This window comes from Athene noctua, chromosome 5 (genome assembly GCF_965140245.1).
Source record: "Athene noctua chromosome 5, bAthNoc1.hap1.1, whole genome shotgun sequence".
Taxonomy (NCBI): Eukaryota; Metazoa; Chordata; class Aves; order Strigiformes; family Strigidae; genus Athene; species Athene noctua.
The window spans coordinates 41,615,995-41,643,587 of record NC_134041.1 but is presented as its reverse complement, the minus strand read 5'-3'; the positions used below and the strand labels follow the sequence as shown (position 1 = coordinate 41,643,587).

The following is a 27,593-nucleotide window of genomic DNA, read 5'->3' as shown; positions in this document are numbered from 1 at the left end:
TTCCTTCCACATCAGGCATGCTTTCCATGTGCTTTGCTCTCCTTGTGGCTACTGGGAGATAAATACCATTTTCTGTCAGTGTTTCAGCTGCTTTCTCTCAATTACACTACTTTGCTCCAAACTCCTGTTTTCTGTGGGGAGAGGAGTTTCTCTGAAAACTCCAGTGACATGTTTTTTTCTTTTTTTTAATTAAGCTATTTTTTAATTCATCAATTTCAGGCACCCCTTAAAGGCAGAGAATGTCCACTTGAGGCTTTCTTCCATCCTTTGAGACAGTGCACTGGTAACGCTACAACTGGAGCTATAAAGAGTTTTTCCTTTTTAAAAGTAAGGGTAAAATATACATGATAGAACTCTTCTGAGATCTTTCAATTTACCTAATCAGTATTTTTGAACTTAATGAACTTTTTTATAGCAGAATATCATGGAATGCACATAAATATTCAGATATCCATTGAGAAATGGATCCCTAAACTCTTCTGACATCAGTATTACAAATACGCATGGGTCAAACACATCTTTGGCCAAAATGTGGTTGTGATAGTTCCTGCAAAAAGTCCTTTCAAGTTATATATAGATAAAATGCTAATTTTTATATATTTATAAAAATACAGATGCAAAGTCTGATCTCAGTTCCAAAACTTAATTATTTCTTCATTCCAAATAATTTGAAGAGCAGACCTAAGAACTTAACCAAATATTAGCGTTACAGCTATGGAATCTTCTAAAAGGATGTATGTAAAAGGCATTAATATTGAATTTCTTCCACATAATCTCTTCCTCCAGTAAAACGGATTGTTTATTTCAATAATAATTTATTTCAATAGTTATATGATGGCATATTATTCCCTAGTTTCTTCTTTTACAGAATCATCTTCAGTAAGATAGACAAAAGTTCTTTAATTTACAGAAAACTGTTGAAATTACTGGATTTCTGCATGTTATGAATGACAGCAGAACTTCACTGTTAGCTCATTCTTAATTCAGAAATTTGATCTAGCTTGATTTAATTCTTCAGGTTTTGTTAGCTTTGAACCCTAATGGACTTTTTAACAAAAAAACAGGTGTGAGTGGTGTCAAATGTAATAAAAATATAAGGACCTCAGAAATGCAAATAGCACTTACTATGTTGCTGTGCATTTATTTCTTGGCTTTTTTGTACCACTGTGTAAAACATGTAAACACATGTACCGATAGTCTTCAAGGCTGAACAGTTCATGAAAAGGAGATGAGGGAGTGATAGAAATATTACTTACGCCGTTTGCAGCCACACTTTTTTATCCTTTTGGGATCTGTGATGTCATCATGACAGGCCTTGCAGTAAAAAAATGCCCTAGAGAGACAGAATGAAAAAATTGACACATTTCTTAATCTATATAAATTAAATTACTCCCACATTTCCTCTTGTTGCAGTGCCAAATTAATGAAACATGCCAGCACTAATTTTTTTTAGTCTTTGAAAAGGTTTAGACATTTGAAGTAGGAAATATTTGCTACAAGACCATTAATTTCAAACATGACTCCAAATTAGTGGTTCTTCTAAAACACTTTTATTTGAAAAGTTATTGGGAGAAAGGATTGTAATTATGACACTGCATCAGTTCATTTGTCTTTCATCTTAGAAAAAAAGAGCATCCAATGAATTTTGTCATGAAACTATATATATATCATGAATTCTCTCTTCTTATCAGATGTACCAGATTTTATTTTTTTTTTTTGAAGACTGTCTAGCCAATTTTTCAGCCTGGTCACAAGTAGAACTTCATTTTGGACACAATGAGAGATTGCAATGAGATCAATGTGACTGTAAAATCAGATATGCTATTTACAAAAAACCCCAAACAAACAAACAAAACAACAGAAAGGAAAATCCACTCAAAATAAGTTCCTAAAGGAACATATAAATGAAAGAACTGAAATAATCTTGATTCAGACTATTTTTTTGTCCTTCATATCTGAATAAAGCAGAACTGTTTTGGTTTTGAACAGACAAAAGACAAAATTTGAAACAAAAATATGCAATTAACAAGGTGAACCATTTAGTTTCCATTTAATTTTTTTCCTTATGAACTTCTACTCTTGTATCAAATGGCTCACCACTAGGTGAAGCACAAGGAGAATTAAGGAAGTGAGAAGGGTAAACATTTGACTTTCTGTAAGATTAAAACAAAATTCCAAGTTAACAAATACACATCAGACTGCCCACAGGAGACTTTAATCATGCCTTTCATGTCAACATCTCATGTAAGGCTGTGACACATTTCATGAGGATCACACAGCTGGCCTCTAGCTGGACAGTTACGGTTTACCAGGATTCTTGCTGGCATAACAAATTAGACATACTTTTTAACCTGCTGAAATCTCCCTGTACTTATCCATATATCAGGTCCGTGCCTATCTTCCCAACCCTCTCTCATTGCATACTTCTCAATACAAATTGGCAGTAAGAACCAAAGCTGCCACTTTGCAACCACCCATGGATTTTGCCGATAGTACTGGATAGTTGGATTGCTACAACAGTAGGGAGGTCACTGGAACAGAACAATCTACAGTCCAAAATATAAAAAGAAAAATAAACAATATTAATACACAGCCTCTGAATAAACACAGCCTTTGGCAGTTCAGCTAGGAAGATCGCTACCAATTCTTCTTACATTAATTAGACAGTGTCCACAACAGGTAGAACTATATTAAAGAAAATGTTCAGAAATGTGAACCAGATCCCTAATTCAAACAGTTACAAATTTATCTAAGTTATTGTTACACCTCTGAATAATGGCCCTGGTAGTTAAGTGGCCCATCATGAGAAAGGTAGCAGGTCTAGAATATGAGATATGGACCAGAGAATACAAATTTAAATTTGCAGTAAGACCTCACTGAATATTATTAACATTTCTAAAATCAAGATAGCATGCAAGCTACTGCTCGATAAATCCTAAATGTAGCAGACTTAATTTCTCTAAGAAACTTACAGGAAGATTACTCTGTTTCAGACTGTGAAATTGTCTTATGATATCCAAGAAACAAAATGAAAATGCCTTCTCTGAGCATTTGTATACTTTGATAAAGAAAGTTTCTGGTTTTCAAACTATTCACCTCCCACTAAAATGAAAACAAACTGCCTCAAAGGAAACGAGAGTAAAATATTTTTCAAACCATGAGTTGATGTCAAGACATAAGCAAGGAGAAAACTGCCTCCAACTTTTACAATTTCTCCTCAATCCAGCTGTAAGCCCCTGCATTGAACAAGAATTCACTATCACAAATATTCCCTCACAAAACTTCATTACACTAATTGGACATTTCTAGAGATCTTGTTTCTGAAGGCCACTGCAGGACAACTGTCCCAAAGAGTACCTTTGTATAAAGGCAAGATCAAACACATAAAGTGACTGCTGTAGTAAAATTGTCTTTCTATATAATTGGGTTGAATTAAGTGGATTTCTGACATTAGTAATAACATGTAAATGAATAAATAATAATAAAGATGTAATTCATACATACAGTTCGTATTCTATTTAAACACTCAGAATTTTACATTAAGCTATTTACCTAGGCATGATTATTTCTAGGTATAATTGTTTCTAATGTGAAACTATTGTTTTAAAAATGCAAATATAATTCTAGCAAGAAGAGTAACTGAATATTGCATGTTATATTTCATTGTGAAACATATATTTCATAAATATGAATAGCTTTAGCTTAAAGGAGCTGAAATTTCTCCATTAGCATGTAACACAAAACCAGAATAATTTAATCTGAATTTCAGGTATATAACATGTTTAGTTTTACTTTATTAAAATATCCCTCCAAAAGACCTAAATTTTAGTACATTTTTCTGACCCTGATTCATAGCTCAAAAGGGTGATATCAACACTTTTACATCATTGGCTTTGTTAGTTGAAACACATCTGATAAACGTTTGCTTTGCACAGAACAGTTAAGAAAAGTGGTAAGGGTAGGCAGCATGTTTCTAAACTTCTGCAAAAATCAAGACAGAATTGGGAAATTTGTTTCAGCTTGCTATTAGATAACACATGCTAGATAAATGATGGGTAAAATTTCTCTTAAAAACATTAAGAACCAACAACTTCCTGTTAAAAATGCTATGCCAGGTAATTTTTAGTTACAGTATGAAATAGTTTCATAGGAGAGTGTAAAATGCTTTATAAATGAAAAAAAGCTAGCACCTCAGTAAAGGAATGTGAAGATAGTTCTGTATATTCACCTGGAGAAAAGCACCAGATAGGAAAAGACCTATATGCTGAAAGGTAGCGTACCTGAGTCAGTGTTGTACATAAATACTCCAAAAATGGTGCTAGAAATATAAGAGGATGGGAGCACTGCTGTGCTGTTCTGTATGTTTCACCTAGCCTAAAACTATCTTAGCTCTTTCAATGAAATTTGAATTCAAGTTCTCAGTGATTTCACTGTTAATGACGTTTTAACTTTCTTTAAATATTAATGGCAAACATGCATTGCTTAAATATTATTTTCAGGGTCATTTCATCATAAACATTTTGGGACTTAGTAAATGTTATCATTTGAATATTTTATCATTCTAACTATAGGATTTAATTAAAATATCTAACTCAAGGAGAACATCAAGTAAAACTCTGATTCTTGATACCATGACTTACAACAAAAATACAAACTATGAGGAAGCACTCAGCTGCAAATATTCTTTTTTTTTTTTTTTAAAAAAAATCTTACAGACATGGAATAATTATTCCTTTTGAGAATTATTTTCTCAGATTGCTCTTAATCCTTATATAATATTATAATCCTAACAAACAAGAGTACACATTTGGTCCTAAACACAACACCATAAACACCCTTTTCATTCAAGCCAAATCTAACACAGTCAAGTACAATGAACCTGCGAATTTGTCTATAATGGTTAGGATATACTGCACTGTTGTAGTTTGATTTATTATTATGAGGCCATAGAGTATGTAATTCCAGTAAAGAAAAACGACAAGAACATAAATATTATTACGCTAATGCAATTACAGAATGAATACAGTAGCTCGCTTACATCAAATATTTGCTAAAGTCTATGTAAATAAGAACTACTCTAAACCTGAAACTTGGACAAAACTGCAATCCCTGTCCTCACTCAAAGTAATTCCACTGAGAAAAATTAGTTATAGAAAAATCAGATCAAAATATTTTACATTTTCTAATAGGACTCAGAAAAAAAGCTTCTTCATGTCTTTTCACATCTCCTGTAAAATTATTCCATTTCCTTGATATTTAGGACTGTAGTTAAGAAAATGGCATTCACATATGGTTGATTCACTAGAGTACCAACTCAATTCCCCCTGAGAATCTTTAAACAGATAATAATTAAAATTAGGTGAGGTGTTTACATGTAAAGAAAAAACAAATTAAATACTATATGTTTAAATTTAAGGATAAAAATATATTAATTACCTTTTTACTTCTTTGGCATCACTTGCAATGAAGAATCCTAAAGTACCTTCTTGAATCTTGACATGGTTTCCAGGATTGATTAATATACTGCTCAGTGAAACAAAAACAAAAACAACAAAACCATCATTTAAATTACTTTTACCCAAGTGTTCCAAAATAGCTTTATTTGGTTCTGTTATAGGGGACCCACTAGTTAGGAAAGGCTGCAAGGAAATTTTAAGCCATTCTTCCTTGAAATTTTCAATGAAATAACAGTTTCACATGCTTTTTACAAAAGCTTAAGTTTGAGACAGTCACATGCCTCTGCCTATAATCACATCATTTAAGTGTTTACAACTGTTTACTTGTGGTTTTTTGCATTAAATACAGACTATACAAAATAACAGAGCCTCTCAGAAACATGATGTGTGAAGCTGAGCATTTCAGCTTTCTTATTCTGTCAGGCAAAGTGGTGAAAATTTCACAAAATGGTGAAAAGGGAAGAACCAGCAACCACCACTCAATAACAATACAAAATATCATTTATGAAGCTAAACCCTTTGATGCAAATTTTTGCCAATTTCTAGTGAAACAGAACATTAATGGGACCCCTATCTGGACATATAATGTTATTGTTTAAAATAATAAATACACATACACTCAAGGGGAATGGTACAAGACAACCAGTCATGACAGCGGAAAAAACATAAAATTAATAGAAAATTTTTAAAACACTGCTATGCAGCCATGGAAGAACAAAAATAACCCAACCACAGTGACAAAATACCCTCAGCTAAATTTGGTGAAGAAAATTATAAACTGCTATCAAGAAGTGAGACACTCCATGTCTCTCTACAAAATACCTTTCTTATTTTCATAATAATTTAACATTAGATTTTAGGTAAGGCACTTTGCAAAGCACCATGATAAATTATGAATATAAAGACAGATGCAAATATATTATCCAGTGAGTTTTATTAATGCACAATACAATTAAGTTTCTGACTTGCTAAAACTTAATTAAACTTATCATAACTTATCTCTTTTTTGTCTTTTATTAAAGCTGCCTTTGTAAGTTAAAATATAGTAATGGCACACATGTAATTTACAGTAGATAAGACTATCAGTAATTTAAACACTTGTGGATTTAGCAAAAATTGGTTTTGGGAAACAATATATATACAAAAATAAATAAAGCATATTTCTGAACAGACATACATTACTAAAATTTGAAGGCCAAAAATCTTATTGATAGGAAGGAAAATGGGTCTCAGCAGATCTCTTATTCAAGATGCTATTTATTATCTATACATTAGTCATAAATTAGAGTGACAAAAAATATACCTGGAATCTTTATAATGAGCACACTGTTTTGTGTGATTACACATGCCCACAGGGCCCTATGAAAAGAGTATGGAGGCTGAAAAATAAAGTGCTCATGAGTTAAGAATGAAAAGGTTGGTCATGCAGTCATTATTCAGTACCTGTTATGTAGACATTATGATACAATTCTTAATTTAATAGCCACAAACTACTTTTTTCTCACAATCTGTAATTTCATTCAGTGGTGGTTTACTGCCAGTACTCTAGGCATGGCTTCATGTAGTTTATCTTTCTTTAAAATCAGCATCATATTTCTTACATGTTTTTCTGAAGTGTTCATCACTATAGCATTCAAAAGATTCACAAATACATTATTTATTTTACAAGAACGAAGATATAGTATTACCCCATTTTACAGATGAAAGATTAAATCGCTATGAGATACAGTAGCTATTAATTTGGGATGCCTACAGGCCATTTTTTATCAGTATTTAGCATTGCCTAGCTCCATATACACCTTCTAGGGACTCTTCCTGTACGTAAGGATGCTCAGTGTTTCCAAAACGCCAGCCTCTGTTTCCCAAAATAATAAACACTTAATCAGAGGTCATCTGTAAAAGGTTTGGTTTAAATTATTAGCTTACTCTCACACAGACATTCTGTGGCAGAGGCTGGAACAGAAATTGAATCTCAGAGAAAGCATCTACCCAGATATCTTTCCCTTTTCCTTCATTCACAGTTTCAAGCTTTGCAACAAAAAGGAGAGGAGAACTACAGAAAATGGAAGTCACCACCACAGAAAGCAGGTTCATCTCCACAGCACACTTCAGTACTAACGCAAAAAATGAAATGTGATGGTGTAAAGAACACCTACATTATGCACTCAGATAGATGGGATGCACAGCTAAATTTCATATCTGGTATTTCTTTATTATTATTTATTATGGCAAATAACCTTCCAAAGTCTTTCTGCCGAAATTTTCTATCATGTTCGTAACTGCATCTGTGTTTCAGTCTCCACCTTTCTTCTTCCCTGTCTGCTAGTCCTTAATCTGCCATTATGCTGATAATTTAGCTGTTAAACTCAAAAATCTTCTACAGATGCTAGTCTCGTTTATTTCTACTATACTGTTCCTTCTAAAATATGCAAAGACTTGTACTATGGTTGGGGTTGGTTATTTTTCTTTTGTACAAATGGGTACTGCTCTGTCAGAAAAATACTTTTTTTGCCCATTTCATTCTTTGCCCTTAATCGTGGAAGCATTACAGCTTTTCAGTGAAAATAGATAAACACATTTCTTTACATAGATCCACTTTTTTTTTTTCCCCCCTCATCCCATTCTTGGAGATAGATAAACCAGGCCCAAACATTAAAAAAATACTACCAAAAGCGCAACAACTCGAACTCCACAAGCTGAGGTAACCAGTAGATACATAAATGTTCACTACCCCTCACAAATTTAAAATTTGACAAAGTAATAAGCAAATTAAGAGTTCTTTTAAGAGGCAGTGAGCATAATCTTAAATTAGAAGTAACTGGCTTAATTTAGGTTGTAATGTATTGTAAGCATGATTTTGTATCTCAGGGTTTTCTGAGACACGTTAAATCAATTCAGATGGGTTGGTGTATAGACTTTATTTTTGTCAGATCTTATACTTAATTCACATATACTTCTTTTCACAAATACAATGAATTTATAGCCACAAAATATAGATGTGATAGCAGTTAATGCAGTATGACCCCAGCAGCAAAATCTTCTGTTGGGAATAAAAATTAATTTGCCCTATTACTGCTATTCATGAAGAATTACAGCAAAGGCTCATAAAACTTTGGGTTTATATATACACTGATATTTAAACGGAGCAAAACCATGAGCAATTTCTACTGAGTCTATGTGGATTTATTAAATATGCTGCTTATTAAAGCAGCAATTGAATTATTTCTTAAGAGACCTGTAGTGTCATTAGCTAAAGTTATGCTTTGATAAGCACTCACCCTAATATGTCCAGCAGGGAAATGTTTTGAATTAAAAGAATAGAATATAGGGAACAAAGAGGACACAGAAAAATAAAACAGGGTTATGAGCATACCAAGAATAATGCATCCATCAGTTATTTAGAGATGCATGTATCTGTTTAAGCATGAAAATATGCATATATACTCCTACAGTTGAGAAGATAAGTACATGGCAAAGTAAATTGGAGTTTTAAGAGAGAAAGCTTTAGGTAATGTCACATTTTTATGTATCTCCAAGTCTGGAGAGTTTTCCAGATATAGGAAGATGTAGGAAAAGGGGAAAAAGGACAGAAAGTCATTATGTTTAATAGCAATACATATAGCTAATTTATATGCATTCTGTGCTAAACATTGGAAAAAATTATTTTGAAAATGACACCCCCCCATTTTTCCAAATATACATTTTATCATAAAATATAATTTTACTTTTTTATGTCCTAAATCAGCTCATTAAATCAACCAAGGGATGCCAAATACTTTAAAAGCTTCTAAGATCTTGATAAAATTTTATAATTTTATAACATTTCTAGTTTAGGTTACCTCAGAAACTAATCAAGTAATAGCAAGCTCAAAAAACTTTTAGTCATAATTTCCTTAATAATTCCAGTTCCAGAAATACATTCCTCAGGACAAAGTTTTTCATGACAGAGGTCACATGTCAGTGCAAAAAAAAAAATATCTTTTGATTTGCTTGTTCCTTCACACATGAACATTTTACAACACATGGCAATTGCAGCCACGTAAATTGAATATGTGTAAATAAAATACAATTTAGCGTGTTTAACGGGAATGCAATGTACTTCACCAGCATGAATTTAGGAGAAGCCAGTTCCGTTACTCTATGATATACAATAATTTGTAAGCCACTTGTGGAATTGAATATGCAGTTTGGAAACCTCTGCTTCACATTTATCTAACATCTAGCAAAACTTAGTCCATTTGTTAAACAAGATTCACTTGGTGACTAGATGCAAAATCATGTATCTAAGAGCAGTGAAAATGTCACAGATTGCAAATGTGGAAATCATCCTTGAATTCAGTTGTACTCGCAGGAATCACAGAATGTATCACAGAATGGTTTGGTTTGGAAGGGACCTTTAAAGGTATCTAGTTCCAACCCCATTGTCATGATCAGGGATATGTTCCCCTAGAACAGATTGCTCAAAGCCCCATCTAACTGGATATTGAACACTTAAAGCTTAGGAAAGAACCAGGAACAATAGTTATCTATACAGTTGAAACTGAGTTCCCAGAATGACTGAAAGATAAGCAGGTGAAGCACTAATGGGAATTCGTGCACATTTGAAATGCACAGTTCAAAAAAAAAAAAAAAAAAAAATCAAATGTGGTCAGAAAAATTCTACATAAATGCTTATGGATCTCTTTACATAGATTGTTCAATGAAAAGTTAAGATAGGACATGATTATTTGTATATGTTGGTAGAGAATAGATATCTGTTAGTAACTTTGTGTTAATATTGATCAATTTAATCACTCGTTGGATTATATCTTTCTGATGTTTTAAGTATACATGCTGCCTTTAGTAAAATACAGATAACATGTAAATATCTGTTTGTCCACTCTTACTTACCTGAAAATACCTCAGAACATAAGCATTGCTCAATACCTTTTTAGTAGTGCATGGTTGAGTGACTGCACAATACAACAATATTGTGACTTAGAGAAAGATACCATATTATGTCTTTTCTTAAAGCATTAAAAGTAAGCTAAGGTTTTGATTACTAATTGTGGGTCTTCCATGTTTTGCTGAACTTAAAGATATTTGATGGAGAACCTGATAGTTTGGAAGTTTGAACTGTAGGATAATTTGAGAACTGACACTTTGTAGCAGGACTAATTCCCTCCAACTATTTAAATTTTTCACTTATTTCTGCTGTTGGGTGATGTTTATTTGTCTCCTGCTTTCAAATATCATATATGTTGGACTAAAATTATGTTTCTTGGGTTGAAAAAGCATTAGAAAGTTTGATGTATGATATCTTTTCAAGTTACGAGAATATATAAAACATTATTTCTAATAAGTTTTCAGTATACAAAAATATCAGTAGGAGATGAAAAATATTTCCTGTAGCTTTCTATAATATTCAGCTATCTTCTATGTCAACCACACGGAAAGAACAACCAATCAGCTTTAGAGTCTGAACAATCATTAAACTGTATGTATTTACTGGTAGGCCGCTTGCTAAGTGGCATGAATCAACAATTTGCTCTGCACAGCTTGAAACTGAGTAGGCTTCCATTTCTGCTGAACTTGTAAACTGATGTAACTTTGAACTCTTAACGCAGACATAGCATCTGTACAGTAGATGACTCTCAGATTTGTATAACCGTCAGTCTTTGAGAAAAAATGAGGGATCTTATTATGATGGAAGAGGTGCTGTAAAGGTCTTAAAACTGAGCTGACAATGGCATGCGAAGATGCCCAGTAAGTACAGCAGAGAAAACAGGCAATGGTAACATTTTAGCAGTGCTATATGAAGACTGAAAACTGTAAGATATAGATAAGGTCAGTCAGTAAAGACGTACACTGGAAGAGTTCTTTTAAGAATTGTCCTTGTCAGCAGTCTCAGTTATGTACTATTCTTGTTTATTCTTACTTTCAAGGCTACATTTTAGACAGCGCTAAAAGTGGGATTCATCTCATCTGTCTTGGAATGGAAGCTGCTTTCAAGAACTGTCTCCCTCTTCCTTGCAATCATGGACTAAGTCTGAATAACTAAAAGATCAGACATCTAATGTTTTGACTGATAAAGTTAGGTGAGATGAATGCCATTATTGGTGACCAATTGAACAGTTCATCCCTGGATCAAGAAAACTTGTCTGATTCAGTAACACTGCTCTTTTTTTTTATGTCAGATTTATGGCTACCCTTGTAATTGCCATCACCCTTGTCTAAGAAAAGATCAATTGTTGAATTAAGTAAAACACAAATGTCAAAATTTTGACTAAACAAAGGACAAAAGTTGTAACAACTTGTTTTAAACTTTGTGGTAGATGTACTGTACCATTCCCCATGTGACCGAAACAGTACCAATATAATCTAGTAATCAGGAAGATATAATATTGCTTATGTACTATTAAAACATTATGTAAAACAAGAATATGTGGTATTACTGACCATAGCTACCACATTTTAAAATAAAACCAGCTATTATTCTTGTTTCATGCCATGCCCAGATGAAATGCACCACTATTAGCATAACGACCTTTTCAAATGTACCATGTCATTCACACAACTATAGAATTAGAATTACAAAATTAGTTTGATACAGTATTTTTTGTTTCAGGGTATGTTTTGAAGTGGAGTGTGAGGGTAGGTGCACAAATCCCACAGTGGGAGTTGGGTGCATACCAGCTTCACACTGACTGCAATTCATAAGTATTGCTTCTTTCTTCTGGGCTCTATCATTGACATTAATTCAGATCCATATTGCTTTACACAGAAAAATCCAGTAAGACACTAAAAAGAATACAAGGCAAAAGACACAGTGCACATTACATGCTACAGTATATTAAAGCTTAATTACTACAAGCATATAAAAGGTTGCTCCCAGGAGTTAATTTCTTTACAACAGCAACTACTACGTCATGGTCTACAGGATGTGCATGAAGATTTTATTGGGGCATAGTCCAAACTAGTTCAATGGTGCTGGTGAATTCAGTACACTTTGAAACAATTAAATTATTCCTTCTGGTTCCAGAAGTGATTGATTATCAGTACAACGAAGCAGCACAATATACTTTATTCTGGGAGCAAGCAACTTCACTTGGTACAACACTTCTCCATATTGCTCATCATGCCAGCATTAACATGCCTTCACCACAAGGTAATATATACTTAAAAGCAAGAAGCGAATTAGAGGTGCAACAACTGCAGATCCTTGAAGATGCTAAGTGTTGCAGTAACTTCTCTGCAGTTGGATCATATCAATAATGCCAAACTGACAGGAAGCTACCTCTCTTTTAACACATCTACTCAGAAACCACAGGAGAATAAGACTAAAAATTAAATAAATATAACACATACAACACAGGCAACAGAACAGACATGGAAAGTAAAGTTTGAAGAGTATGATAAGGAAGGAAACTGAAATGTCTGGACAATGAGAATGGATCTCCAAAGAGTGCCACTGACAGTCAGACAGACTGCTATAAGCAATTAGAAAAACAAAGCTGGGAGGGGGAAGAGAGATGAGCAGAGGAGAGGATATGGAAGAGCATGCCTTATTTACTGCATCCAAACCAACAGCAGGAAGATAGAATGTAGACTAGAGAGGGGCTCACAGCATGGTATGCCAGAAGAAAATGCAAAGCATGCCATCCCAAAGAAAAACCCAAACTGAGAAACAAATACATTTGGTAATATCTTCATAAATGAGCTTAATAAATGTCATTAAAATGAATGTGACATATAGTACAAACTATCCATGACACTTTCACTGGAACAGTACAATAGCTTTAATGAGTACTGTACTGTGAATAACTTGGCTCAAAACAGAACCAGCAATGTAAAGAATCAGGTATTTGATTGTTATTAATGGAAGGTGAGACTATTGTACATGAGCTACTGTATTGTAAGACACATTTTGAAGGAAGACTCTGGGGAAAGGACATCAATGAAGGTGTGAATATGGAGACAATATGGCAGCACAAGGGCTGGTAGAGACGAAATATACATCATCACGATACAGTGCAAATGAAAAAAGAGGAGAGGAGATGTTAACAGTAAAGTCTGCTTTTCAAATGCAACAATCTGATACACCAATGACTCCCCAAGGGGAAAAGAAAAAGCCTAAAAAACTTATACTGTTTTATTTTGTACTTCCTGCAAAGAAGTTAGTGCGTGAGTCACAAGAACCAATGGAGAGACAGAACGCTATTCTCTCTCCTCTTTGAGAGTGGGGGCTCATATATAAATATACACACAGATATATATATATATACACACACACAGAGATTAATATGTATATACGTATATATGTGTGTGTATATACAGAGAAAGATAGACAAAGATGTTATCTTCCTGTGTTCTTGGCAAGGAATTAGTCCTGAAGTTAGAAGGAGTGGAGGTAGGATTGAGGTTGGAAGGAAAGGTAACGAAGAGGGCATACCGCTTTCGGCTTCTGCAAACGACAAGAAAAAAATTTCAAATCAAACACTTTGATAAGAAATCAACTGACACCAAAGCAAAAGCAAAAAAACCCTTTATTTAAAAATCTTCAAGGCTCAAAGGTTTTTCTGCTAAGAATGAGAACAAATATATGGATAGACAAAGAGAAATTTAACAAGAGGACTAAACGTGGGGTGCAGGAGGGAAGAATACTGGTTAGGCTTTCCTTCTTGCTTACTCATGTGGAAAAAAAAATACAGGGGAAAAGGAAGGCAAAATTATCTCTAAAAAAGATTTCAGATGAGGAGTTTGAATATCTGCATTTTTAACTATTTTTTGCTATCCAGCAAGCTCTGCTGGGACATTTTCACGTTGATGTTCTCCAAGTTCCTTTAGCATTTTTTCTACAGAAAAAACAAAACCTATCTACAAATGAACTAAGATAGACCATTTTTTTAAGCTGAATTATTTGGCTTGCATCAGAGATACAAAAACTTATTTAAGTGCTTCCTGCTCTTAATAACTCATTATAATATTCTCAGATACTAATTAGAGATGAAAGAATGGCTAACTCATATTCTGACCTGGAACTACTAAAGCGCAGACCTTAGTAACTGGTCAGAAACCCACTAAATTCAGTCACATTTTGTAAACTCAGATTTCTTTGATAACTGAGCAGTGATTTAAACATCATTAAATATATAAAAGTAAAGGTAAAAACCAAATAATCTATTCATGGCTATTTTAATTAATCTTTAAGATACCTTGATGAGAAACAGTTGACTAAAAAGCTAAACAGACTATAAATTACCCATTATTTGAAAATGAGTATGTATTTATTGCATTTATGACTATACTGCGTACATTTAGGCTTGAAAATGTTTAAATTCTGCTTTTAAGCAAACTTGTAAAATAATAAACTTGTACGTTTATATTAGCTTGGATAGAGTTCTGATGATTTATAATTACTATTGATCTCAAATTTCCTATGGTAGAATTAACAGAATTTGGTTGTACATCAGAAAGCTTTGGAAAACCAGCATCTAGGAGAATGCCTGGGGGGAAAAAAAAAAAAAAAAAAGTGCACAGGTAAACGAGTATTTATGCTATCCCATACGTAATGAAGACATTAACAAAAAGTCAATGAAAATTTTGCCATTGACTTAAAATGGTACTAGGATTTATCCCTAACACTGAGGTGAAAATTTAAAGAGGGAATTAGGAAATCTAGAACATCCTCACGTTACCACTTTTGAGAGCTGTACACACTTCTAAATTCACTTTGCACTGCTTTAGCTCTGAGTGCTAAGTGATGAAAGCAGATGAAGCTAATCTTAAAAGGAAACTCCCTGTGTAAGTAACAAATCAGATATATAATTCACATATATAGATATTCTGACTAATTAAAAAAAATTGAACAGGTGGGATTAAGATCTTCTCATCTCTTAAGCAGAAAGAATGGTTTGAAAATTTCCTCTGCTCCTGAAAATACTGGTCCTAGACCTCTCTCAGCTAGGGCAGAAAATACTAGCTCATAATAAAAGGGTTCCACCTAGACGGCACCAAACTTTTATTTATATTTATCATTGTTTTTCTAAACTGTAAACTGTGTAAATCCTCTCAACAGTTTTCCAGATATGAATCTAAACTATAATCATAAAATGAATCAGCACAGATCTACTGTTGTTCACTCTCATATGAGTGAAAGCTAAAAAAGCATGATAATCTTCACCTTTATGAAGAAATAGTAATGAAGAACTTGAGATATGAAGTAGAATAAAATATTTCTGAAGTCAACATCAACAACCATAATTGGTAAATGACAAATTTATCTTGTTCAAAACCAGCTTGCACTTGTAAACCATGTTACTCTAATTTTTATCTTAATTGCCCATCTTTTCATTTAGTAAGATACAAGGAAATGCAAGTATGCCTAAGAAGTGAGAAGCTGAGGTTTTGTTCCATTACCTTTCTGGTTAGACTGAAAGGTACCAGCTCAGAAAACCACAAATATGTACTTAACATATTTGGATTGAAGAGCACAGGAACGAGTAGAACAGTAAAGATACACTGCAGGTAGCTTGTGATTAATTTAATAGTGACTATAAAATTATCACTGGTTAATGAAGTCAGCAGATATTACTGTGGATCAGGTTTATAAAGAAAATGTGCATATCTAGCTTACATGCTCTCCTCTTGTGTATGTATGTATTCATAAAATCCAGCTGTTAACATCCCTTTGTTAGTATTGTTTTCTACATTTTTAGGCTCTTTTTTTTTCCTACCAAATTAATTAATTGTGAACGGTTACCTGCGTGGCTTTAATTAAGAACGGATATATGATTGTATCACATTGTGTTACTTTTTGTGGGATCCTCTGCATCACCTTGTGATTAAGAACTCAATTCAACTCCCACTGAAGTTAGTGGAAAGAATGACATAGAAGCCATCAATTATCTGTTATTACCAAAAAAGATTGTAATATTAGCACATAAAGTAAATTTTACTTAGATAAATGACAACTGAAGTAATGACAACCTAATGTTGGGCAATAATTCTTCAGAGAACCAAAAAACCCCAAATATTTTCTAATATTGGAAATACAAAAACTGTTAAACAGTTCTACTGCTGTTACTATCATATTTTTCTTTTTTTCTAGGAAGAGATTAAACTGTTCACACAGAAAGGAATAATAAATCATTTGCTTTATACTAGCTAATAGGGAATGAGATCATTCAATGGAAAAGTATTTTAAGAGCCCATGGCAGTTGGAATCATTAAAAACAATCTGATATTTCAAAAAAAATTATCTCTTAATCAGCATAGTGTGGACAAAACCAATATCCAATAGCACATACACCACTTAATATATCACTTCAGAACATAGAAAAGAATCAAGCAAAACCAACCATAGGGCATGGAAATACTCTTAAAAACAGTTACAACATTGTATTTTCTGTGTCAAGTGCCCCACATAGATTTTATAGGTATTTTTAATAAAGAAAACTTACAACATTTAATAATAAACATTAAAACAAACTTTTAAAACATCAGAAATTGTGGCATGAACTCAAACGACAGAATTGGTTCACCTGTGAGGAGAAGCAATTGCTCACTAAGGTTTTAGGTAATTAGAGGCCACAAATAAGATGAACCAATATCTATTGTTCCAAATTTACTAAAGTAGTACAGAAAATAATTTTTCACAGAGGAAAATACAATTCAGCTCAGAGTCAGTATTGTCATTATACGCCCCTCCACATGTTGCAGAGTCCATTTATATCATTTTTGTTATACGAAAATGAATGTTGTGTAAAGCATTGATGGACAAGTTGATAGAAGAATGACTCCAAAGTTCACTTGGATTTTTATGAATTTTTCTACAAAAACTCCACAAGAAATGCTTGTTTTCCTGTCTGTGAATCTGTACTAATAATAATGATTTTTTTTTTTTCTTTGCTTGAGGAAAGGTGTCAGCCAGTTGGTAACTTCAAGGCTAAATTAATCTTTTCCAGTTTTATTATGTTACTCCTATATGTAAGTTCTGTCAGAGCAGATATCATATAAAACCTACACTTATCCTATATTTATTTATCCCCTACACTATCTAAACTGGTTCTTCCAAATTCATTTAAATTAAATTATTATTTTGAGAAAACATGTAGCCATAACAAGTTTGCATATCACATCTGTTTTCCACTTTTCCATTTTCAGTAAAATAAGTTGGATCTCCATTTAAAAGTGATAGACTATGAACGAAAATATTGTAAGTTTTTGTTTAAGTAAAAAATAATTTTACTTCTGGAGATGGCACATATGTATCTCTGTCCGCCCACCTTCTGCTAAGTGTTCTGACTTGAAATAATTTTAGAGAAGAAGAACAGGAGAGAAATAAAAGCCCATATGAAATGGTGTAATGTGATGGCATGCTAATTATACTCTGAAATGTTTCAAAAGTATAAGAATAGCTACGTTCACTCTGGAAGAAAAGCAGGCAAAATTTCTGACAGTGCATTCCAGAACTTGAAAATTTGTAGGCATTGGACATACCTGCTTTCTCGTTTTTCCGACTTGTATTCTATGGCTATCATTAAGAGCTTTAGTTTCGCAAACACCAGTCTGCAGGAAAAGAAGAGGCCAAAAGTCAGTCCTTTTTCACAAGTAACATCACACAGGTAGAGATGGCTGCGGGGTATATAGTTTCTTTGAGAATTTACACTAAGACCTTTTCCCATCTTTTCAGATAGGTATACACAGAACATATATTAAGATTTTTCTATTTTGAACATGATGAATATTTTCCTAAATATATATAAACTGACAAGTTGAGAACAGTAGCAAAAGTACCAACTCACTATGTTACTAAGTCTACTTAAGCAATAGTAACAAAGGTCATGATACACAACATAAGATTTAATTTGGCTATAGTGGATGTCTTGAGAAAATTTTTCAAACCTTTGCTGGAATTCAGCCATATGTTGATCATAGTGTGCATTCCTTAGAAAACACATATGTAGTGAACTAAAATGAGAGTGCCCTATTAATGTCAATATTTGCCAATAAATGTCACAGAGGAATGGCATGACTAGAAGTAATTACTGATCAAGGTATAGAAAGTATTTTCTGATACTATAATACACAGGGCTTTTTAAATAACTAGAAACCATTTGCCAATTTTATCACTGAAGTGATATATGCAAATTCAATGCTCCTTGTCTCCTCTTCAACAAATTTGTCACGTATTATTCTAAGGCTCACCTTTCAACTAGATGGCTGCCATCTTCTATATCATGCACTAACTTTTCCAGTTCAGTCCAGTCCAGTGTTCAGTGCTTCTTCACAAACTTCCTTACTTCAGTGTTACTAATATTTTTGCATATATTTCAATAATAATTTTTTCCTTAAGCCAATGAAGCAATATTCTGCATACTTTTCATCAGTCACACACTTAGCAGAAAACATGGAAGTGGCTGCTGAACTAATAATATTCCATTTCTATAAAATGTTTCAGAAATCACTGTGAACAGTTAATTTCTGCTATTTCTTCAGGATAAGAGAATAATTAGAGATAAGCATGGATGTAGGGATTCTGACAGTGCTAAGGCAATAGGCTGAATATCACATAAGGATATATACAATAACATTTCCTTTGCATTGTCTTAAATTTTGCAATGTAAAACTTGAGCATATTTTTTCTTCAGAAGTTTTCCTTTTAAAGGATTGTAAAAGTACCACTGTAGTCTTCTTATCTGGTAAGGCAGGTGGTATCTCAGTATTGGGAAGTAACACAAAAAGAAAGCCAGGGGCAAAATGAATTTAACTTTTTTTCAGAATGAATTAGAAGTCTTATTCTACCTCCAGAATTCCAGCCAGTGTCAGAAATGGGCAGACAAAATCCTGATAGTTACTGAATTCTTGATTAGCCCATCACCTCCCACAATATTAACAGGTAAATGAAGCCTGACTATCAGCATCAAAAGAAGAAAATATATTAAAAAAAGAAGAGATAAGCATAATACTACCCTAATATTTGGCATCAGTACCTCATTCTCATATACAGATTTACTAAAAATATTTAAGTAGTAAAACAGGTTTACATGCACTTGGCCATGCAGTTAAAATTAGGATTAATACATTTTACCATTTAAACTGTATTGTGCAAATGTACTTCCATATGATTAAAATGAGAAAGATCTTACACCTGCTTTTTTTCCACAGAAACATAAAGAACCTTGTAATAAAAAGTGAGAATACTTTTTATCTCGAATTATTACATAGAAGTCCACAAGAATTGTCAATGACATTACTCGAGGCATTCATTTCTATTTTACTTTCAACTGCCAGCATCACCTGCAAACTACTGATGAACACAGGTGGTCATGAAGGAAGGCTCTTAAGAATTTGAATCTGTTTCTGTCTAGCCAGAGAGAAATAAATTGGTTTTGACATTAAATCCTCCTTTACTGGTAAGACTATTCTTGGCATAAATTAACCATAGATACCTGCTGTATTATTTGCATGTGAAAGTACTGGGATATTTAGAATGTAAAGAAATTATCATTCTTTCTGAGCAGTTACTACCTTAGGTATTTATTAATTATTAATTTTTGTACCAAACACTAACAAAAGGACATTAATTAGAAATCTACTGGAAGAATGTTTTTTCTTTTCAAAGAAATTTTTTAACTAAAATTTTGTACACCATAAATAATTCACTTTTTTCCTCAGGGTCAGTTAGAACATTTTTTGCTGAACTACATTTGACAAAGGAATAGGTAGTCTCATCAGGAGAGAAAAAATATTTGCAACTACTTCCATACAGTACAGTTCAGTTGCAGTTAGCAAAAGTATTTTGATATAGGATAGATCATATTGTTATCTACCTAATGAAAAATACATGGAAGAATATAATTCCTGATAAAAAGTAGTATCTTAAGATGAGCAAATTACAATATCAGAATTATTTCATAAATATATTATTTTTGTCTTCTTTTCAAACTAATTTTTATGCACATTGCATCTAGTGGTTTCTTTGGTGCTTGTTAGTATCTGTATTTCTTAGGAGCTGGAAGTATGAGAATATCAGGTACTTTTATGGAGCAGCAGTGTCTAAAACCAGTACAGTCAATGAGGTTTGTATGTTGGAACAGAAATTATCATAATATATAGATATATAATAATCCACATATCTCTTTTAAAGGTTTGTTAATGTCAGGCTTAGCTAATTTCCAGTCATGTCAAAATGTCAAAAGCATCGGAACCTTCTGCTTTTAACCCATAGCTGGGTTCTTCCAGGTGCTCAGCATTCATGTATTGGTCAGGCAAGGAAAAAAATTTAACCAACTACTCCAATAGCAGAATTTCACGTAACTATTAAAAAATTTAGAAGTAAGCACTGATGTAAGTGGTTCTCTGATCAAGTGTAAAGTGCCAAGTTTGTTATCAAGAGGTCTTGCTAAAATATTTGAGATGTATTTTACAGGTGTCTTGCTAGATCATTACATGCATTTCTACTATTGCAGTAGAATTGCTGGATCTTAAGTATGCTACAGGACAGATTATGACAGAAATTCAAGGGGGAACTAGAAATTAAGAGATGCTAAGAAATAGAAAGCCACTAGCTGAAATCTATCACATGCGTAATACAGAAGGCACTGGTGGTCGTGTTACCAGTACTGGAAAATTTGCTCAAAAAGTAAGAGTACTTAACTACTATCACAGTTATTTCCACTTACGATACTGTTTATCTTACATGACTGTTGACATTATTTACACCTCAGAAAGACAGTAAACATTTCAAGCATTCTGTGAAAGGTTAAGAAACCCTAACAGGCCAGCTCAGAAACATAGAAGAAAGAAAAAAATATAGCTGTGCCATATGTATGTGTAATCATGCAGGTGTTTCAAGATCTGTGATTGCTATGTTTCCTACATTGACATGGAGCAGAAATAACCACTAAAATCATGGAATCATTAATTTAATGAAAAGTGAACAATGCCAGTGAGGAGTTTAGTTTACGAGACAGGATTTGGTTAAGCAGGCAGTTCCACATCAGATTAGAATTTTAACTGTAGTCTCAGCCCTGAAGAGACACAGAGATACTACATATTCAAGGTATGGTTTCTGGTCTAATTCCATTTGACCAAGAAAATGAAACACAATTAAATTTTATATTTTGCAAGTTATGAATCACTGGCTACAAAGCAATACTCATTGCCAGATTCAGTGCATGAAAAACATTGTTCATGCTTACTGTCGGAATGCACTTTTTAGTTTCTTTAGTCAGTCAGGAACCAATAGATGTACTGGAGAGAGATTTGAAACTGATGAAAAGTTTTACATACAAACAATGCCTGAAGCACCTGCATGGCAACATTCTAAATGTATGTGAATACCATATATAGAAGTTTTGATCTCTTTTATTTTGCTTTGTTAAATCACAATATGAGGCTATTTTATCCTTGAAGGTTCATCATGAGAAGTATCTGGAAAAGTTTATTGTCCCTCAACCTTTAAACGATATGGTTGAAGGTTACAGTTGACTAGCTTCCTGTCTCCAACAGGGTAATAGATGGGTGTGGGGGGGAAGCTATCAGCCCTGGCATGTGCAGAAGCTGAGCATTTGGAATGGGTCTTTAAGCACCTATTCTACAGACCTAATAAATTTTTTAGCAATATTTTTGTTGAATACCACTTATATATGGCTGTGGACAAGGCATTTTTTCTTTTTCTTAGGAGAGATCTTCTGGGATCATCCAAAGATCAAAGGAAAAAGCCTTCTATTAAATTCTGTAAGATTGAATTGTAAATAATTAAGTTAAAATAATAAAAAACCATACTGTGTGGGCTAAGTTTTGCATAAATCAATCAAAAAAGTTAAAGTACTCTTTAAATCTATCACAGTGGAAAAAATACCTCCCAGACTGTAACACTACTAGGCTAATGAGAAATTCATGGTAGCAGGAAAAGTAGATATCAAGAAGGAGTAGAGAATATCAGTGTACCTTTTAATACAAAAGCGTACAGAGAATATGGGTGAACTCTGACAAAGATCATGCTCTTTTCTAGTGGGTTCATGAGTCACTATATAAATAATATAAGAGTGTGTGGAGCGACTTTTGTCACTCATGTTAACATGACATACAACACTCATAATGACGTATATTACTCTCTATATACAGTACTTCATATAAATTAATTATTTGTACCAGATTAAGTCAGTGGCTGTGTGAGAGACGAGAAACCAGGCCTGTGAGAAACTAAGACAAACAACCTGGGAAAGCAAAAGTTGAGGCTGATTGAAGAAATGCCTCAAACACTCGCAAGACAAAACTGACTCACAGGGTGCATTCTGTGGAGGCCGAAGCTGATAAAGCTGCCCGATGTAGCTGCGGGAGAGAGCCCTGTGGAGACAGGACGGCTCTCCTCTGGGGCACCTGGGCAAATTTCAAGGGCCATGTGTCCGGTGAATGAACTTTGCTTCATTATCCATGAAATACATATTGAAGTTAACACCCCTCAATATGCTAATGAGGGCTGACATGATCATGCTAATTACATCATCCCATGAAACACCTTACCCCTCCCTGTACATGGGATACGTAGCTATGTGGGTTGACCTAGGGGACGGACCCAAGTAAAGTGGGTATAAATCAAAGGGGGGAAGAAAGGGCTTGTGGTCTCTGCCCCTCTCCCTGCCCCCCCTCTGCCCCCCGGCCGTCTGGAGAGAGCAGTGAAGCGAAGAAGATGGATGCCAGAAAAAATTCGGCCACCTCCTGGAACCCTCGCTGGTGGGATCAGTGCAGGAACCCAGACCGGTGATCTGTATTCCCCCATTCCCTCTCCCTCTTTTCCTTTTTTCATTAAGAAATGTAAGGCATATTATATTGCTCGCCACAACTTGCTATATACTGAGCCAATTATCGTGTGTTCAATTAGTATATTGTAGGTAGTTAATAAATGCTTGAACTTGGAGACTTGTTGTCCGCTCCAATTGGGGATTTGCGAATCTGAGTCACTTGTCCCCCTCGTCTGAGCGGGACGTGGCAGGCTGCTGACAAGACCAAGCGCAGGTGAGCAAATAAATTTGCTGATTACTGTACTGGATACCATTATCATTATTAGGATGGTAGGGAGAACGTGAGCTGAATATGTAACAGTTTTTGGTTGCTGACCTGTCAGTCTATTAGGAAGACACTGAAGGTAAGAAATGTCAATGCAGAACTCTACATTGCTTTTTTTCTGTATTCCCACATCAAATATTATCTTGGTTTACAAGATGGTTGCTGATGTGAAATACAACTGAAGTGCTGTGAAGTGTGGTGGAGTACATCCTACTCCAATCCATACTTGCCTAAGGAGTTTCATAAATATTGGTCTTTCATTACTTTTGTGAACTCTTACCCCGCTAAACAAAACTTTCATTCCACTGTTCTTTCTGGTTCCCATTAAAGCTGATCATGTTGGAATAAGAAGACTAAATAAGGATATTGTTCCTATAAGAGCTCTACTGAAGGTTTTAAGCACAAATAAATCATGCTTCCATTATAAACATGGGTATTGATAGTTTTCTAGGTATGAACAGGAAATACAGCTGCGACATATAAAGAGTTTTGAATTAATAAACCAAAACTTGTCCAGTAATTACTAACCTACTAATTACTGTTTGCACCAAATGTAGTAAAATTCAGGTTATCCAAAACCATGGTGTAAGCATTGGTAAGGGTACCATAAGCCTCCATACTTTAAACACATTGAAGAAGAACAAACTGTGGGAAGCTGTAAGTCCTCTGTGATGATCTATGACACTTTTCTATTGAAGCAGCCTTCTCATACTTGTGAAAAAGTTGCTGTCCACTGAGATGAAATTAGAGAGCACAGTGGGACCTTACAACATCTGTTTTCATGTGTTGGCTCTTTCTATCTCACAGGTGTGCCTGAGGAGTCTAGTACATATTTATTGGCTGGGTAGAGGCAGTGGGGGTGGCCAACCTTTTGCTGGGGGGGACCCAGAGGAGAGTCTCTGAGAGTGCTCGGAGGAAAGTGTAAAATATAGAGTCTCAGGCAGAATCAGGTGGAGTCCAATTTTAATCACATTCAGAAGATGGAAAGCTTCATTCATAGAGTCATGTCAGTCTAGAGGCTGTCTTTTGGCCTGGCCACTACCTAAACTGAGCTTATGTTTGTTGAGTCTAAAATTTGACACATCTGCAATGTTGAATAAAATCATAGGTTCAGGAAAAAGCTCTTAATTTAACAGGTATGGACTGATCCAGCGTCACTGCTTCTGAGAGGAAGAAATCTGTACTGGTCATATTTTGTGTAGCCTGTCTCAAGAGTCCAAAAGTGCCTCAGATTTATCTCACCCTTGGAGACAAGTCAGAAATCTAGTTGAAGAGAATGATCCAAAGACAGAAGCAAGAACTTGACGGTTACAGATAGTCCATGCTGTCCTTGCTCTGTGAAAGACTAGCTTAATTTGGAGTCACTCTAAGACTAGGAAGTGTTACTCCTATGAATATATCCAGAAAATAAATAATCTGTTGTGGAGCTAGGAGAGAATGCAGACCAGTGCTGAGTGTTGCCTACTTGTCTAACTTAGTTCTCCTTTGTCAGGACAGTGGAGTTCCTAAGACTTCTGTGATTAGCTCTCCAAATGGTCTGTTATAAAAACATGCAAAAAACTTCATGAGTAATGTGGGAATATATGCCATAGCTATAAACCACGCAACAATATGCTGCACAAATACAGACGTAATGACATCTCTAAAACTTTGGCTTTTATTAAAACATGGCTATGACATTTGATTGAATGAGTGACTTCAAAAACAGAACCAACAGCAAATGGGCCCAATTTAACATATATTAAGAGAAGTGGGCAACCTTCATATGCTGTTTCCACTGCTAGGTCAAGTGTGAAACCATAGATGTGCTAGCCTCACTAGGAAAATTTTTGAGTGGAGAATGGTGGGCTTAAAACCTGGGCAAAGATTAGCTGTGTATTAGTAAATATTAGAAGGCTCACTAGAAGACTGTGCACTAGTGGGGGGACAGTTTGGATAGTTTACTCTTCAGTCAGCATCATCCACACCCGGTCCAACAATATCCAAGTGCACAGAAGGATAGGAATTATATTCAAGTACTGGAAATACATTGTTGGGAATATGCTCACACAATACACACACATATAATCAGTGTTATGTGCAGACTGATGTTAACTTCTATTTCGATTCAATTCTTCACCTTGATGTTGACATCAAGAGGTTGAAATTCTTCAAAAATATTGACTGTCCCATCCCCACTGAAAGAGGAGATGTTTCTGCACTCTCTTTATGTTTGTTATCCAGATTGCATGGCAGCCTATTTACCAAAGAATCACATTTGTAGACTGGCAATCAAGACCAATAAGCAGAGGAAGCAGCACATGTCATTTAGTTTCAGTGTTTTAAAATGTCATTGACTGCATTAATTTTAAAAGCTAAATTACAAAAATATGTTCTCAAAGTCTATATATTTTGGGCATAGTTGATCACACTAGCCTGTTTTTTAAATAAAAACTTTTAAATAAAATACTGCCTGGATTTTATTTCCCCTTCACAAAACAATGCAATGGACTTTTTACTGTCCTTCAGTTCTTCTGGAAATTGAATAGCCAATTTTTAAAGCAATGAAAACACCTATGCACCAGACTCATTAATATGTAACACTACATTTTAATTTTCAAGGTGCTTTAATTAACCTGAATATAATAGAGTTATTAAACTGTTGGAAAATTTGAGATATGTCTTTTTTTTTTTTTAAATTTAAACTAAGAAACACAGTTAATTAAGCCTCCAGATAATGAAATGTTTGAGGAGAGATCCAAAGTTTAGACATGTTTTGAAATCTCAATAAATGCCCTTTCTTTGTTGATTATTTAATCTCAACTCTACCAGCACAGTTACATGAATGTCAGCTTTATGTCAAATACAGTCTCAGTCACATGTTTCTAAGAACTCACATAGAAACTCAAATATGTTTGACAATGGTCTGGCATGGAAATTTAGTTTTCATGATTTTAGTTAGTGTAAACAGCATGAATTACCATTAATTCTGAATGTAATGCAAATTTCTACTTCAATATACCCAGACAAAGTTTTGTGATTATAGTAATAATCATTTTCTCTCAATAACCTAGTCACAGCTGTTAACACAGTGGAGGGATGGGTTGTGAGCCCCTTTAATTTACTAGCAAATTGAAGACTGGCCTCTCTCCTGTAATACTTACATCCCAGAAAAAGACAGATTTTTAAATGTATAACATTTGGCTAAGAGTTGTTGCTCCCTCATACTTATGCCACAACCTATGTTTACGCTACTGTGAAAAGCAGAAATGGTGGGAGAAGTGAGAGGAGTTGAAGCACAATCATTCTCCTTTACATAGGAGATTATATCTTCTTGCTCTGTTTTCTGCTCTAAGAATGGAGTCTGCAGAAGTTTTTCCATGTTATCTAGCTAGACAGCAAACTCTTCAGAGTAGGGTCTGTTTCTTTTCAAACATTCAAACAGTTCCTAGCAAAAGCTGTCCACAGTCTTTGTTGTGATCTTTTGATATGGCTGTAATGAAGAACAATGCCAACAGAGGAGGAAACATGACTGTGCTAAACTGTCCTGACTACGTTTGTGGCCACAGTATTTATCATAGAATCCTTGTGCATATAAATCTCTCATTCACAAAATCATTCTAGGACAAATATAAGGATTTTCAGTCTCTAAAAATAAAGTTGTAGCATGGCTTATGCTATATGCTTCGAATACTCCTTTCTCATTACAGAATAGACATATTTTTTCTGACATATTTCACTTGTGAAAAGTGTTTGCAACCAGTTCCACAGAGCTCTGGATGCCACACTGCTTATATGACTCCACTACATCTGTTTAAATTAATGAATAGTTTCCTTGGAATGGGACATATGCCAAGACTGTGACGCAGACAACCACTACTCAAAGAATGGGAATCATCAGAATAAACAATAGGACAGCACTTATGAGTAAATAACTCAATTTAAATGGATTGCTGATGAATTTGTTCAACACTGAAAACATTTATGCTTTCATTTACAATCACTTAATTCTAAATCTCTTCTGAAAACAGGCATTACGATGTTTCTTCTATGCAATGATTACTTTAATGTTTATTTTATTGGATCCCATCTGATGTAGTAACA

General features: G+C 34.2%; 1 protein-coding gene across 25 annotated transcripts in view; it reads right to left on the bottom strand.

Annotated features, from left to right (window-relative positions):
- The window catches only part of KCNMA1 (potassium calcium-activated channel subfamily M alpha 1), a 532,608-nt gene that overhangs the window by 102,997 nt on the left and 402,018 nt on the right, over positions 1-27,593 (bottom strand). For 20 of the 25 annotated variants that reach the window (XM_074907159.1, XM_074907158.1, XM_074907156.1 and 17 more), the window contains 3 exons: positions 17,937-18,005; positions 5,437-5,523; positions 1,257-1,333 (listed from right to left, as the gene is read on the bottom strand). In XM_074907159.1, coding sequence (XP_074763260.1) covers positions 1,257-1,333; positions 5,437-5,523; positions 17,937-18,005 — 233 coding nt within the window. Of the gene's footprint in view, positions 1-1,256; positions 1,334-5,436; positions 5,524-13,887; positions 13,900-17,936; positions 18,006-27,593 lie in introns of all 25 variants that reach the window. The other 5 variants (XM_074907173.1, XM_074907172.1, XM_074907170.1 and 2 more) reach the window with 1 other exon arrangement.